General features: G+C 43.0%; 1 protein-coding gene across 1 annotated transcript in view; it reads left to right on the forward strand.

The window, feature by feature from the left end:
- Positions 1–5,776: 5,776 nt before the first annotated feature.
- brinp3b (bone morphogenetic protein/retinoic acid inducible neural-specific 3b) overlaps positions 5,777–17,282 on the forward strand; it is a 28,770-nt gene continuing 17,264 nt past the window's right edge. Inside the window, exon 1 of the mRNA XM_052134351.1 lies at positions 5,777–6,009. Within this exon, the coding sequence (XP_051990311.1) occupies positions 5,777–6,009 (233 nt within the window). The remainder of the gene's footprint in view (positions 6,010–17,282) is intronic.

Here is a 17,282-nt window from a genome sequence, read left to right on the forward strand (position 1 = left end):
CGATTTGACACCTCATTCGTGGGTCTACGCCAAACGGTGCGGGACGAGTTAGGTGCTGAAGTTTTGTTAAGAGATATAAAAATAAAAATAAAAATAAAAATAAAAAGTATAATAATAAGTATGTGAGATTACAATAGTGATGCTTTGCAAGCACCACTAATTACATTTTCAAGCTTATTCAAATATGATCAAGTTGCATCATAGCTCAATTGATAGTGCATTATATTTGCAAAGTCCAGCAGAGTTGACACGTCGACCGTAAGTATCAGAGAAGCACCACAAGATGGCCTGGGTGCTTCATTGCTTTTATGACACTATAGGTTAGATTTAAGGTTTAGGGTAGGGACATCTTTTTTTTTTAACTCAAGCTTTAGAGCATTAAAGGGATATACCCACAAATTAAAATTCAGCCATTGTTTACTCACCCCTGTAGTGTTATAACCCCATGTGACTTTCTTTCTTGACACAAAAGGAGAAATTGTAAAAATAATTATTGTACTCAGTGATGTCATACAAAGGCAGTTTATGTTGACCACCTCTTCAAGCTTCATAAAGGTTGCAAAAGTATAAATAAGAACTCTAATAAATTATTGTATTATTCTGAAGGCATACAATTAGGTCTGGTCTAATGCCACAGTTTTCAAACTGGGAGGCGCCAGAGATTGTCAGGGATACAAAATGTAAAATTAGATAAAAGAAACTTAAAAGCTTAATTGATCGTATACCAGCTTGATAGACCGTAGCTATATGGTGTTATAATACTATTAAATGTCGTGAATGAATGCATATCATGCGAGAGCGCATCCATGTACTGGCTGCGTGAGCGCAAATCTCTCCGCTCGCACGCAGATTTTCTTTCATTCTAACTCAAAAGTGAATGTGCACTCTCAAATATGTGCTGCTTTATAAAAGCTCCCTGCTCTTGATTGCGTGTGCATGGTCAAAACATGTCATGTTCACTCGTGATTCTATTATAAATTCATATTGCTCTGCCTCTGTTCATCCATCACAACGTGTCTGTTACGAGTTCAACATGATATCGAGTCGATGTGTATTCATGTGTTTGTGACAAGTGCAGTTTCACATAGAGATGGACACTGGTTCATGTGATGAGTTTATAAAAAACAGTGAAGTATCTCCATTGTCATAAGGGCAAACATCTATTAATGCAGAATACGGTTTCATATTATTAGATGGTTTCATATTATTATGGTATTCATATTAATCGAAATATTTATTTTTGTTAATCACGCATCAGTGTTTGACATATTGCCGAATGAATCTGTCAGACTGAATTTAAGGTTAATGATCATCATTGGTGAATTGCTCCAATGCCTGAAATATGATAATTTTTTTTATAATATAACAAATAAGTTGCCAGAATGTACTGCTGTTTTTAGTGGAAGAAAGATATTTGTGGCATTTAACATTTAGCCTATGTATATAAATCTGCACAAAAAAAGGGGGGGGGGGGGGCTTGTACATTTTGTCAGAGGGGGGCTTACTGTTAAAGACTTTGAAAACCGCTGGTATAATGTATAATTAAAATAAATTCTTGACCATCCATTGCTGTTCTGTGTGAGTTCATGAGAGTGCAAGAGCAGCAGTTGCGCTACAACATCTCGCAAAATGGGCCGTTTAATCATAAACGTGTTTTGTTTACCTAAAAACAGGTCCACTACAGTGATAGTAAAAACAGAACACACACAGCTGCACACAAAACATTGAAAAGAACTTATAAAACATGTCTGAAGAGTTTGTTCAAATAATAGATGCATTTCTATGCCCAGCCTTATTTGTTTGAACCGAAGGTCATCATTCAGACGGAGACACAATTCATTAACATAGTGTCCTCCATTGAAAAGGTACAGTATAGATTAATTTCATACTCTATAGCAATTCCTTTTATTCTGCAAATAAGAGAGGTCAAGGTTATCCTGGAATTGAAATACAATTTTGCAAAGTGCAGTGTATAGTTATTTAACAGATGGAATTTTCTGCATGATGTTCTTCATTTTATATAACTCTTTACAAACTCAATTTAGTGTCCAATACACACACACACACACACACACACACACACACACACACACACACACACACACACACACACACACACACACACACACACACACACACACACACTTGTTTTGATATCATTGTAGGGACTCTCCATAGACTTCCATGCATTTATACAGATCTAACTATAATTTCTATCACCTAACCCTACCCCTAAACCTAACCCACACAGAAACATTTTGCATTTTAACATTTTCAAAAAAACATCATTTATTATGTTTACTAAGCCATTTCCCTTCTGGGGACCACTAGGTTTTTACTATCATTGTGGGGACATTTGGTCCTCACAATATAGGATAAACATGTACAAACAGTGTATTTCTCTTCCCTCCTTCTGCACTTTCACCTCATCTTTGTGTTGGAAAATGTGCCATGAAAAATTGTGATGTTGCTATAACTTACACAATTTACAGTAATGAGGTAAGTAACTTGTCGATTGGCTTATGTTGTGTGGTCTACATGAACATAGCAACTGTGCTGTAGACTATGAACATCTCCACAAGTATTGATTACATATGAAACCCTGAAAACTATATTAGGGAAAAGAGGAGCAAGTATAAGAGAGGAGTGATTTTATATTCACAAAAAGACTAAATCAAACAAGCATGGGGTATCTGTAAGTAGTGGAATATTGCTAGTCTATTTAAGTGCAACTTTAGCGTTGGATTTTTACCCTACTGCCTGGTTTCTATTAACATTGAGTTTTTCTTTTCTCATCTGATAGTGGGGTCCAAAAGTCTGAAACCACTATTACATTTGTGTTTAATCCAGCATTGTTTTCTAATTTAATAATAATAATAATAATAATAATAATAATAATAATAATAACAATAATAATAATAAATGATTTAGAACAAAATACTGTATATTACCAGCATAACAATTTGAGTGAAAAGTTTAATTAAAAGATTAACAGTGTCTTAGTATCTTGTGCTTTAATGACAGCATGCATTCAAACTGGCATGCACTAGGCATGTTTGTGCAAATCCTGGTGATCCATGTTATCCCAGCATGATTTGAGAATCTTATGTGTTTCAAAAGCATCAAGGAGGACCTTTTGTAAAAAGATGTAAAATGGTCAATGTCACAAATTCGTTTACACTTGATTAGTGACCCAAAAAATATTTGTACTTCATTTTATATCATAATAACTATTGTTTACTTTGTTACAAATATTTGTATTTATATATACATTTTTAAATCCTTAAACATTCTGTTTATTTGAATGGTTTAAATGAAAACAATCCCAGATTTAAAAAATGGTCAGACTTTTGGACCCCACTATACTGTGGGTCACACTTAAGTTAGAGATTTATTTGTCTATAAGACAAAACTGAGGAAGATAAATTAACAATTGTTTAGTTTTTCTGTTATTCCCATGCCATAACTTTTGCTATGTGTGATTATAACTCATATTCTCATAGGTCTCAAAGACTGTCTGTGCTTAATAGAAACACCTATTAGCTGGGTATGACCTTGAAACTCCAAGCGAAGCTCCAACCAATTACAAAAGCTATTACAGCATTTATTAAAGTTAAATAAAAAAATACTCGGAACGCTTGGAAATATTCTCCACATACACATAAAAATGTGTCTCCACTCTTGGTAAGTTGCTCACATTTAATCTTTATGGGCAATTCATTACCCTCAAGCTTTTGAAGATAATTTCAGTGATGAAAGTCTGTCAGTAACGGCAGAACATCAAATGTTTGCTCTGTCTGTCTCTGACATTATTTTGTTGCGAAGCAGTGTTGAGGGAGGGGAAATGAGTTTCCCTTGAGGCTAAAAACTGTTATAGTCTCTAGGGTTCCAGGTCTTTGTTGTCTGTTTACACAGTAATTGAAATGTTCCAAAACCTCTGCCCTTTCTTACTCTTCCCCTCTTCCCTGTTTTCCATCCCCTCTGTCTGTTCATTTCACTTTCTTTTCCGCACTGTACCCCCTGCCCTGTTCACTGTTCCTTCTCTTTGTTTCTCCCTTTCTTTTTTTATCTTCCTCACATAGCCTGCATAGCTGAGGGATTCAGGCACTGTAGCTTATTTGTGTGGTAATCATCTCTGCACCTTGATCAGTAGCACACACTGCATAGATGAACTAGTTGCTGGGGTATGTCTTTCATTCTGGAGAGACGCTTGGTTGTTTTCAATGTTTCTTTTTAACCATAAAAATAATATGGAGATAAATGTATCTCCTGGTTTGTTAGTTTAGGTCATTCTAAGATAAGAGTGTGTGTGTGTGTGTGTGTGTGTGTGTGTGTGTGTGTGTGTGTGTGTGTGTGTGTGTGTGTGTGTGTGTGTGTGTGTGTGTGTGTGTGTGTGTGTGTGTGCGTGTTTTTGTGATTTACGAGGACAATTTTGTAAGTTACAAACTGGTAATTACAAGGTTATTATGCTATAAATGTGATTTATGAGGACATTTCTAGTGTCCCCATAATTCAAATCGCTTAAAAATCATACTAAACAATGTTTTATTGAAAATGTAAAAATGCAGAAGGTTTTCTGTGAGGGTTAGGTTTAGGGGTTGTGTTAGGTTTAGAGGATAGAATCTATAGTTTGTACAGTATAAAAGTCATTATGTCTATGGAAAGTCCTCATAATGATAGGTAGACCAACGTGTGTGTGTGTGTGTGTGTGTGTGTGTGTGTGTGTGTGTGTGTGTGTGTGTGTGTGTGTGTGTTTATCCTATATTGTAGGGACCAAATTTCCCCACAAGGATAGTAAAACCTGAGATCACCTACCTTGTGGAGCACAGCCAGCGGTCCCCAGGGAAATGGCTTAGTAAACATAATGAACAATGTAAAAATTCAAAAAGGTTTCTGTGAGTGTTAGGTTTATGGGTAGGGTCTAGAGATAGAAATGATTGTAAGATCTGTATAATATCCATAAAATGCGTGGAAGTCTATGGAGAGTCCCCACAATGATATATAAACAAGTTTGTGTGTGTGTGTGTGTGTGGGTCTGGGTGTGGGTGTGTGTGAGAGTGTGTGTGAGAGAGAGAGAGCGAGAGAGAGAGAGTGAGAGAGAGAGAGAGAGAGAGAGAGAGAGAGAGAGTGAGAGAGAGATGGGGGCTCATGAGTTATCATTCATATGTACTGCTCGTTGTGAAAAGGCAGATGTTCTAGTAGGATACAGGCATCAGTGCTCTATTATAATTTACAGCAGATTAAATGCGCCTCAGCACTGGAGACAGAGAGAGGACAACCGACCTGCGAACCACAAGAGAACAGAGGAATCTAAATAAATGCTTTTCGCTTTATATTGCTCCGAAGATCGTTACCCTCACGCGTTTCCGACACATGTAAAGACATTTGCGGTATTTTCTACTCTGTCCACAGTAAGACGTGCCTCAACTTCCATTGAGCGCGAGCGTGGATTTGGTAACGCGTGTGCACCTGGTTTCAACCACACCTGATTTATTGAAAACAACGTCTACAGAGATCATTCTCACCTATTGTGAAAGGATAATTTGTTTTTGTTTGTTGTTTTTTTTGCTTTTTGTTTGTATATAAAAGTTGTATTTTAATAAAAACAAATTTGTAATTCACATTTTCCGTCTCTTGGATATAACGTCATGTCAGGTAGTGACCCTATTTCAGACATGTATATGTGATGTTAACTTGAAATCAGTATTTGAATACATGTATTATTTGAATTCCAGGAGAAAGAAGGGATGTGAGATGAAACATGTATGGCTGAAGGATGTGGGCTCGGAGTGTTGGTCCTAGACCGCCTGACCTGATGCTCTTTTGGAAAGTGATGGTGATCTGTCTTCGCTGGTGCGGTGTGCTCGTCTCTGTGGCTGTGTATGTCGGTTCCGTGGAACCACTCGGCTGCCTGCTGTCTGATAAAGGTCCATTCCACCGCTCTCAGGAATTCATTGAGTTCACCGAGCGATACCAACAAGGGTTTACAACCAGATACAAAATATACAGGTATGACAGAGTACAGAAATAATACTCCAGTAGGCTACTCCATGCGCAATTGAATTGTCTTTTTAATTTGAACTGATGCTTAAATGTCATGTCAGATTCCCCGTAAAGAGAGTGCAATTAGTTTAGGCTACACCCAAAGACTACGTTTTAATCTAATTTCAGTTTTCTTTAAGCCTGCATCATCAAGATCATCATTATTTTTGCCATTCTAATTTCCAATAGGTCAAAAATAAATAAATAAAAAATTATAATAATATATATAATAATATATATATATATATATATATATATATATATATATATATATATATATATATATATATATATATATATACAGTATCTCACAAAAGTGAGTACACCCCTCACATTTTTGTAAATATTTGATTATATCTTTTCATGTGACAACACTGAAGAAATGATACTTTGCTGCAATGTAAAGTAGTGAGTGTACAGCTTGTATAACAGTGTAAATTTGCTGTCCCCTCAAAATAACTCAGCACACAGCCATTAATGTCTAAACCGCTGGCAACAAAAGTGAGTACACCCCTAATTGAAAATGTCCAAATTGGGCCCAATTAGCCCCCCGAGTCATGTGACTCGTTAGTGTTACAAGGTCTCAGGTGTGAATGGGGAGCAGGTGTGTTAAATATGATGTCATCGCTCTCACACTCCCTCATACTGGTCACTGGAAGTTCAAAATGGTACCTCATGGCAAAGAACTCTCTGAGGATCTGAAAAAATTATTGTTGCTCTACATAAAGATGGCCTAGGCTATAAGAAGATTGCCAAGACCCTGACACTGAGCTGCAGCATGGTGGCCAAGACCATACAGCGGTTTAACAGGACAGGTTCCACTCAGAACAGGCCTCGCCATGGTCGACCAAAGAAGTTTAGTGCACATGCTCAGCGTCATATCCAGAGGTTGTCTTTGGGAAATAAACGTATGAGTGCTGCCAGCATTGCTGCAGAAGTTGAATGGGTGGGGGGTCAGCCTGTCAGTGCTCAGACCATACACCGCACACTGCCTCAAATTGATCTGCATGGCTGTCGTCCCACAAGGAAGTCTCTTCTAAAGATGATGCACAAATAAGTCCACAAAAAGTTTGCTGAAGACAAGCAGACTAAGGACATGGATTACTGGAACCATGTCCTGTGGTCTGATGAGACCAAGATAAACTTATTTGGTTCAGAAGGTGTCAAGCGTGTGTGGCGGAAACCAGGTGAGGAGTACAAAGACAAGTGTGTCTTGCCTACAGTCAAGCATTGTGGTGGGAGTGTCATGGTCTGGGGCTGCATGAGTGCTGCTGGCACTGGGGAGCTACAGTTCATTGAGGGAACCATGAATGCCAACATGTACTGTGACATACTGAAGCAGAGCATGATCCCCTCCCTTCGGAGACTGGGCCACAGGGCAGTATCCCAGCATGATAATGACCCTAAACCCACCTCCAAGATGACCACTGCCTTGCTAAAGAAGCTAAGGGTGAAGGTGATGGACTGGCCAAGCATGTCTCCAGACCTAAACCCTATTGAGCATCTGTGGGGCATCCTCAAATGGAAGGTGGAGGAGCACAAGGTCTCTAACATCCATCAGCTCCGTGATTTCGTCATGGAGGAGTGGAAGAGGACTCCAGTGGCAACCTGTGAAGCTCTGGTGAACTCCATGCCCAAGAGGGTTAAAGCAGTGCTGGAAAATAATGGTGGCCACACAAAATATTGACACTTTGGGCCCAATTTGGACATTTTCACTTAGGGGTGTACTCAATTTTGTTGCCAGTGGTTTAGACATTAATGGCTGTATGTTGAGTTATTTTGAGGGGACAGCAAATTTACACTGTTATACAAGCTGTACACTCACTACTTTACATTCTAGCAAAGTGTCATTTCTTCAGTGTTGTCACATGAAAAGATATAATCAAATATTGACAAAAATGTGAGGGGTGTACTCACATTTGTGAGATACTGTATATATATTATGCTTTATTTTTTGTATTTTAATTTTTTTATTTAAAAATAATTAGGCAAAAACAAGGAAACAGCTTGTTTTGTTTATCATTAATTTTGTAAAAAAAAAAATGGAGAAATCAGCAAAATATCTTTATGTTTATTTCTACATGGATATAGGCTACAGGTTGAATATTTGAATTGTATGTGGGTGGATCTGAAATGCAATTGGTTAATCTGCAGTCCTGCCTCAATTACATCCATCAGGATAAGTCCACCACACCATACATCTCTGCAGATAGATTCAAGTTTATTGCAACTCTGCTCTCGCTCGTAAAGGACAAAAAATGGATCTCATGACCAGCCGAATACTAGTCACTTAATCTCAGCAATCACACCTTTCTTTACACTTTCACTTATGGATGAAGATGAATCTCAAGATGGCGCCGAGTATGGCTGCTGCGTTGCGAGCTCCGAAACAACACTGCAGTTTACTGTTTGTTTTGTTTACAGTTTTTTGTGTTTTTGTCTTGGATGTTGTCTGCCTTATTGTATACGACAGACAAATGCTTTTGGACACTGGTTCTGCAATTACACACTGAAAACCGGACTTCAAATACCTCAATGCCGACCCGCTGTTTACAAACACGCCAGCGGAGCCCTTTGTCTGTGCTGCCCGGCCGCGGAAACGCAGAAGGAAATCGGGAAAAAAGAGTAAGACGTCGTGCAAAACGACCCCTGCGACCCAGTATACTACTGGCAAATGTTCAGTCTCTGGACAACAAGCTCTGCGAGCTGAGAGTGTGGATCTCTTTCCAACGAGATTGTTATCTGCCTTACAGAAACCTGGTTGTCTGTGGAGATTCCAGACTTGGCCATCGAACCCGTGGGGTTCTCCGTGCGCAGAGTGGACAGAACGAAAGACCTCTCAGGTAAAAGCAGAGGTGGTGGTGTATGTTTTATGATCAACAAATCATGGTGTGATCAGAGGAATGTACATTTTATCAAGTCTTTCTGCTCTCCTGATCTGGAATATCTCATGCTTCTGTGTCGACCATTCTGGCTACCGAGGGAATTCACAGCAGTCATTATCACAGCTGTGTACATCCCCCCACAAGCCGACATAGACCGGGCACACAAGGAACTATATGGGAGCATAAGTGAGCAGGAAACTGCGCACCCTGAGGCCATGTTCATTGTTACCGGGGACTTGTAGCCAATTTTAAAACAATCGGACCAAAATACCACCAACACATCAGCTTCAACACACGAGTGGACCGGGTTTTGGACTATTGCTATTCTCCTTTCCGGGATGGCTACAAATCCCTCCCCCACCCACCATTTGGAAAATCACTTCCTGCCCTCCATCTGCATTTTGCGCCACAGCAACGCAGTGATGTGACGTGTTTAAACAAGCTATTATTCATAGCAGTAGAATGAAGAGACCAAAGTTTTTGACCCAACAGCATTACTAACTAATTGTCAGTGATCAACCTTCTTCCTCTGTAAAGACCTGGGAAGAGAGGAAAGATACAAGCAGGTTATAAAACCTGGAAAATGTGTTAGGGGGAGCACAAGCTGCAGCCAGACATATGTTTTCTAATGACACACACTTTGCCCATGCCCATATTCCTGATTGAACAAGCTTTTATACCCATGGGACATTGTGTGCCTTGTGAATAATATTCAAGCACAATAGCATCCATGACCAAATGGGAAATGCTTTGCTTGTAGACAGCCAATCCCTTTGAGTGGCCTCCAAAGCAATTAATGAGTTGTTCTGGTAATCTGAATTGATTTGAACGGTCAATGCACATGCTCATGTTCTACAAGGTGTAGATGAGTGTATGCAGTCTCTTAGCCTCATCTGTCTTAAAGGGAGGAGGAGAAAAAGCCTAAAAGGTAATGACCTGAGCACTAAAAAGGGGTTGCCAGTACTTTGAGCACATAACCATTTACATTTATGCATTTGGCAGATGCTTTTATCCAAAGCAACTTACAGTGCACTTATTACAGGGACAATCCCCCTGGAACAACCTGGAGTTAAGTGCCTTGCTCAAGGGCCCAACAGTGGCATCTTGGTGGTGCTGGGGCTTGAACCCCCAACCTTCTGGTCAGTAACCCTGAGCCTCAGCCACTGAGCCACCACTGCCACCACTAACCCTCTTTGTGCTTGACAGTGGCCTTTGATAGGCATGGTATGAGCAAGAGTTTTTTGACCAAAAGGACCTGATGGTCCCCAACAACTTACTGCCTCTAGTGGCTCCAATTGGAAACCTGTAAGTGATTCTAATACCAGTGCTAAGTTCCAGACCGGGACAGTAGTGGGTCGAGAAGGTCTCAGACATCTCTCACCACGCAAGAATGTTTGCCTGCATACAAGCCCTCAAGGAGATCATGAGTTGTCTCTATGGCAACCACATATATTTTGAGTGTAGATGGAGTGAATCCTGCATCCAGACACTCTTTTATTTCTCCCCTTTTCTTCCCAATTTGGAAAATTCCCAAAGCGCAAAGTCCTTATTGTGATGTAGTGACTTACCTCAATCCGGAGGGTGGGGACAAATCTCAGTTGCCTCCGTGTCTGAGATGTCAATCCACACATCTTATCATGTGGCTTGCTGAGCGTGTTACCGTGGAGACATAGCGTGTGTGGAGGCCCACGCTATCCTCTGCAGCATCCACGCACATCTCACCACAACTACGAGGAGGTTACCCCATGTGACTCTACCCTCCCTAACAACTGGGCAACTTTGGTTGCTTAGGAGACCTGGCTGGAGTCATTCAGCATGCCCAGGATTCTAACTCACGACTCCAGGGGTGATAGTTTTCATAAATACTCGCTGAACTACCCAGGCCCCTCTCATCCAGACACTCTTGTATAAAGAAGAGGATTTTCTGCACAGGGCAGTGTGCCGGGCCTGACTCTGTGAGGAGCACCAATCAGCAAAGAGTAGTCAAATGCTCCAAATGTGTGAGCAACAGATCTCTGTACTTGCATGCCCGCACCTCTGATTAAGCAAGTGACCAACCATTTTGCGGAATATACATCACACGGGGTTGCCTAGGGGGACAAACAGCACATGTGGAGCACTGACTTCAGTACGGGGGCTGTTGACGCCTGTACTGGGGTGGCAGCAAGTCTCTCCGAAGACTCGACGGCCGCTAGGCTAGGGAGGAAGGATGTCCAGGGTTCACACTTCTTGCGAACGCAACTGGGGAAAGAGCGCATGTCTTCACCTCAAAGTAGGGGAAAGGTGCTATGCACAAGCGATACACCCGGCCAGCTGACCCGAACTTACCTGTTTGTGTCACCTGATAACACACAGGACGAAACTGGCTCAACCTTGAGGTTATAGAACCTTTCAAATGTGTTAGATGTTGCCCAGCCCACGGCTCTACATATGTCTGCTAGAGAGGCGCCGTGGGACAAGGCCCAAGAGGCCGCAACACCCCTGGTAGAGTGGGCTCGCAGGCCAGCAGGGGGTGACACGTGCTGGGCGTGGTATGCCATAGTGATGGCATCGACGACCCAGTGGGCGATCCTCTGTTTGGAGACAGCGCTTCCCTTCCGCTGTCCGCCGAAGCAGACAAAGCTGCTCGGAGCTTCTAAAGCTCTGCGTGCGATCCAAATAGATGCGAAGCACGCAGACACAGCAACGCCAAGGCTGGGTCTGCCTCCTCCTGGGGCAGCGCTTGCAGATTCACCACCTGATCCCTGAAAGGGGTTGAGGGAACCTTGGGCAAGTAGCCCGCTTGGGGTCTCAAGATGATGTGAGAGTACGCCTGACCGAACTCTAGGCACAGTTTGCTGACAGAAAACGCCTGCAGGTCCCCTACCCTCTTGATGGAGGTGAGCGCCGTCAGGAGGGCGGTCTTCAGAGAGAGCGCCTTTCTTCACCTCGGGAAGAACACCACTGAGCAAACAGACTCCACTTCAGGCCGTAAAGGCACCTCGTTGAGGGGGCCCTCGCCTGAGTGATCGTGTCTACCACTGCGGGTGGTAAGCCACTTAAGTCTTCCATGTCCTGTCCAAGGGGGAATTCGCTGGGGGGGGGGCTGTCGCGAGGAGCATGAGGTCCAAGAACCAAATCTGGAAGGGCCAGTAAGGGGGGGTTAGACCGAGTCCAACTCCATACCGAGAAAAGAGATGCTCTGAACCTGGACGAGCTTGCTCTTTTCCCAGTTGACCCGAAGCCCCAAGCGGCTGAGGTGCCTGAGCCCCAGGTCCCTGTGAGCACACAACATGTCCCGCGAATGAGCTAAGATTAGCCAGTCGTAAAGATAGTTGAGGATGCGGACGCCCGCTTACTTTGGGCTGCCTTTGCGACTTTTGTGAAGGCGTGAGGTGACAGGGACAGGCAGAAGGGGAGGACTTTGTACTGATATGCCTGACACTCGAAGGCAAACCGGAGAAAGGGTCTGTGTCGAGGATGGATCGAGACATGGAAGTACGCGTCTTTCAGGTTTACTTTCGCGAACCAATCCAAATGCCGGATGCTCGCTAGAATGCCTTTCTGCGTGAGCATCTTGAACGGGAGTCTGTGCAGAGCCAGGTTCAGAACTCGCAGGTCGAGGATTGGCCGCAACCCGCCGCCTTTTTCGGGTGCGATGAAATAGGAGCTGTAAAACCCCTTCTTCACCTCGGCTGGAGGGAAAGGCTCTATCGCACCCTTTCACAAAAGGGAGGCGATTTCCGCAAGCAAGGCAGCGGCGTTCTCGCTTCTCACCGTGGTGGAGCGGATGCCGTTGAACCTGGGCGGGCGCCTGGTGAACTGAATCGCATAGCCGAGTCGGACAGTCCTGATCAACCAACGCAACGGGTTGGGGAGCGTGAGCCCGAGGTGCTGAGTCTAGAGACATCGAAGCACTTACCTGGCTCCTGTGACCGCTCCTGGAACAGCCTGGGACGGGAGAGGAGGTTTTCGTCCTCGTGGCACGTGGAGGCCGTCGGCTCGGGGGAGGGCTTGTGCCATGGCTGGGTGCGTGGAAGCGGAAACTCCGGTTCCAGGGTGCTGTACCTGCCAAAGAGAACCAGTTTCTGGCGGTCGTGATAATGACGGCCAGGGAGACCGGAAATAGAGCACAGGGGCTGCTCTTTTTTTTTTAAATGTTGGTACTGCAGCTGGTGGGCATGCGACGAAATGAAATTCACAAGAAAATAAGGATTCTCCACTGCCCCTCCAGCGGGGGAGGGAGTGGTCTGCTTACCAGCTCCCGTAGTACAGTTTCCTGAGTCCCTGTCCATCACAGGGGTGCTTTGAAGCCTTCTTGGGGTTCTTGGTGACCGGCCGTGAGGTGGGGGACGTCGCCGTCCTGCGGGTAGCTCTGTGCCGGGGTCGGCCAAGCGGGGCGGTCTGTGGCGGTGCTGGTGGCGGTGTCGGCACCGCAGGGGGATGCGCTGGGCGACAAGCAGACTGAGTGCGGGGTCTGTAGCTCCGCCTGGGCATGATGTGCTGTATGGCCTCCGTCTGCTTCCTAACCGTTAAGAACTGCCGGGCGAAGTCTCTAACAGTGTCACCAAATAGCCCAACCTGGGAGATGGGGGCGTCAAGGAAACGTACCTTGTCAGCCTCACGCAACTCGACCAGGTTGAGCCAGAGGTGGCTTTCGCCTGCCCGGGGGGCGAAGTCGGTCGCCGAGAGCAGCTCCTGCATTAGACCCGGGTCAGGACTACCCTTGTGCAGTTATCTGAGTGCCTTGGCTTGGTCCACTTGCAGGAGTACCGTCAGGGACGATGTCAGCCTACAGGCCCTGGACGGGAGCCACTGGCGGTTCTGCCAGGTGTAGGTATTTTGCGGGCATAAGTGCACCGTGACCGCTTGGTCCACCTGGGGAATCGGCGAGTAGCCCCATGCCGCCCCGCCATCAAGGGTAGTGAGAGCGGAGGTGCTCCCGGATCGCGTGCGGGCAGTGAAAACGAGCGCGTGAGCTCATCATGCACCTCCGAGAAGAAAGGAATGGGGGCGGAGCGTAGTGTAAGCGGTGCTCTGGCCCCAGGAACCAATCGTTGATCCACGAGGGTTCAGGGGGGAGGGCGTTCCACTCCAACCCAACACTCGCGGCTGCCCGGGCAAGCATGGCCGTCAGCTCCGCGTCAGACTGCGACTGAGCCACCGCGCCCGAGGTCCTCGGCGTCAGACATGATGAACCCGCCCTCCGATGCCGCGATCAAAATCTCATCTTCGTCCTGTGCGCCGAACGAGATCGTGGGTCCACCGTGAAATGAACAGGCAACCTCGCTCCACTCTAGGTTGGATCATATGAGCATGACGGGGAGTGGGAGGTCCGTGGGGGATTACCCGGTGGAGAGGCTCCCACTGATGTCCCCATATTGCCCCCAGTGCGACACAATGCCGAGTGAGTGACAGATAGGGAAACAAGATTACGCTGGGCCAGTAAAAACTGTTTGTCAAATCTAAGTCGCTCGAAATCTCTCAACTGCCCGACTGAGAACCTCATTCAACTCAGTTTCTGAAGCAGATATATTGCTCATGTAGAAATACAGAAACTCTGCTCATCAATTGAGCATGACCAGGTCTCAGCACCTCAAGGCCATGACACCAAACGTGATTGAACCATGTGCATCAATCTCAGGGCGCAGGTCATCACGGGTAAACCATATGGGTTAAGAAACCATACATGGAGTAGTGGAGGTGTGCAAGGCTTGTGCTGGCAACAAATCCTCCTCAAAATTAAAGTTGTCACGATGGTATAAAGTTTCAAAATCAGTGCCCCTTTGGGAGTGCTACCGTAACATCAAGCTTCTGTGTTAAAGTCCAGTGTTACCTTCTTGAAATGGAGCCTTGGTTTTACTAAAGTAACCATAATTTAACTATGCTATTTGTAAAACCATAGTTACCTCAAATATAACCATACTTTATGTAAGGGTCAAACAAATAGAGTGAAATTGAATGTAAATTTACACCTCCATTATATGGCACATTGCTAATTGCATTTATAGACACCTTCACGCTACAAAGACAAACTCAGAAAGTCTTAGAAATTAAAAAGAATATCCTTTCAAAACTAATAATGGATAAATAAATACACCTCCACATCCTTCATTTAACGGCCTTGCAGCAGATCGCTTAATTTTTATTAGCTACAGTTTCAAATTGATCTGATCTTCATTTATGTCTCTGATTTGTCCACAACAAATAGCTTGTGGCTGTTAATTACATGATGCCCTCAGGTCTGCACTCTGGCTCCCAGAGAGCTCTCCAGCAAAGAAGCAGTATGCCCTTTAAGGTCTGTCTGTGGTGATCAGTGGCTTAGGTGCTCAATGCTGATGCTCACCAGGCTCTTCATCTGATACTTACACCATCCATCTTTGGGTTGATTGGTGATAATGACATCCTCTGTTGCTTTCATGATTGTTCTGTAGACTGAACTCTTCATGTGAGTGATTGGATTGGCTCCCATGAGTCTAAAACTCTGTATTGAGAGTTGTGCTTTAATTGCTAATCTCCAAAGAGAGATTACTTCTATCAAGGCTGTTTTTTCAAGTGTGGAGAATAATAGCCTTGTAATGGATTAGGAATGTAGGAAATAAGATGAAAATAATAAATACTGATCCAAAAGAAGGGCATTGGAACCTGAGCAGAGGCATACTATTTTGTTTGCCATGCAGTTTGTTAACTGTGTGATGAGATATTACCACTTAAGGAAAAAGTATCTCCTAAAAACCTAATTTGAAGTTATTTAACAGACAGGTAATAAATGGTATTCCGTAAACATGATCAATGTAACATGTTTATATATTTGATTATCAAAATACCTAAATACAGAATACTATATATTTCTAATTTAATGTACATGTTTTTTTTGTTTGTGTTTTATAAATTTTTAAAAATCCTAAAACATTTAGTTTAATTCCAGATTTAAATGAAAAAAACAAAAAACTGGATATGTATGTCTATTTAAAAAGCTTCTCACCCAAATTTTGCTGCAGTGTGTTTGTTCCACACAAGTGGAATGCTTTGCCAGAAATCTACCATTGAGCCCTTGCAAATTCTGTCAGACCTGATTGTAACAAAATATCAGATGACTGAAACTTTGAAACTGAGCACTCTTGCACGGTAATGTTGGGTACAAATGTATTTATTGTGAAAGAAAGTAGATTCAGTAGTCAACCCATAATAAGTTTTTCATAGTTTAGTGGGTGTATGCATTTTAGTTTACTACCTTTAGTAGTGGAATCTAAAAAGTTTGGAGGGATTGTTATCTTGTGTGAGGGTGTATTTAGATAGAGATTTAGAAATAATATGTCATGCACACTTCAGCAAACAATAACACAATGTGCAACCTCAGTGTTTGGTACTGTATTTAGGGCATTTAAAGGAACAGGTTCTGCTATTATTTAATCACCCTTATGTCATTCTAAACCTTCATGCTTTAAATATTTTCTGTGGAGAATTTTGAAGAGCTCTTTTCCATTCAAGGACAGCTGATAGTGACCACAGCTGTCAAGCTCTCAAAAAGCACTAATAAAAACTACCATAAAAGTAGTCAACCCTTACATAAATCGAGAGTTCATGGCCTATTTGATGCAAACTTGCTGCAAATTCACCACTAATATTTTCAGATGCAAATGAGCTTTGCATCAAAATGTCCATTGTTGCCAAATGATTGCTGCAGGTTCACCACTATGGTGAAGAACTGCAAACTTATGGCAAAAAACTGCAGCAAATCACAAGCTCATTTGCATGTGAAAATAATAAATGAAAAATTTGTGGCAGGCTTATGACTAGTTAGATTTTTTGTAAGGGGACTCATGCACTATATTCTAAGCCTTCTGAAGCCGTGCGATAGATTTGTGATGTACAGACTGAAATTTGAATAATTATTCACTATCGAATCATTCATGCAAATTGTTTGATCACAAGATACTTAAGAACCAAGGGCGTTTGATGTTATTAGTTTCCAGCCTGCCATAATCGCTTATCATAATCGCATAATCATAATATTTCATTTGAGAGCTGAATTCAGAATACTTGAAATAAAGCATACATTTTAATTTGATGGTGCTTTTATAGTGCGTTTTTGTACCTTTTGGAGCTTGACAGCCCATTGTCACCATGAACTGTCCTTTACAAAGAGATGGTTCAAGGTACTGATGTGCAGTTAGTATACCATTTTTCAGGGCACTGAACAAAGTTTAAAGGAGGATCTTAAGGGATTACATGCTCTTCAAGCCTCTACACAATGAAATAACACCTACCATCCTGACGACACTTTTCAAGTTAAAATGTGATTTTTGGAATAGAAGTAAACCTGGAGAGGGGGGACCTGGAGAGGAACCAGATTAAGCCGATGCATTAGAGGCT

This window comes from Xyrauchen texanus, chromosome 9 (assembly GCF_025860055.1).
Source record: "Xyrauchen texanus isolate HMW12.3.18 chromosome 9, RBS_HiC_50CHRs, whole genome shotgun sequence".
Taxonomy (NCBI): domain Eukaryota; kingdom Metazoa; phylum Chordata; class Actinopteri; order Cypriniformes; family Catostomidae; genus Xyrauchen; species Xyrauchen texanus.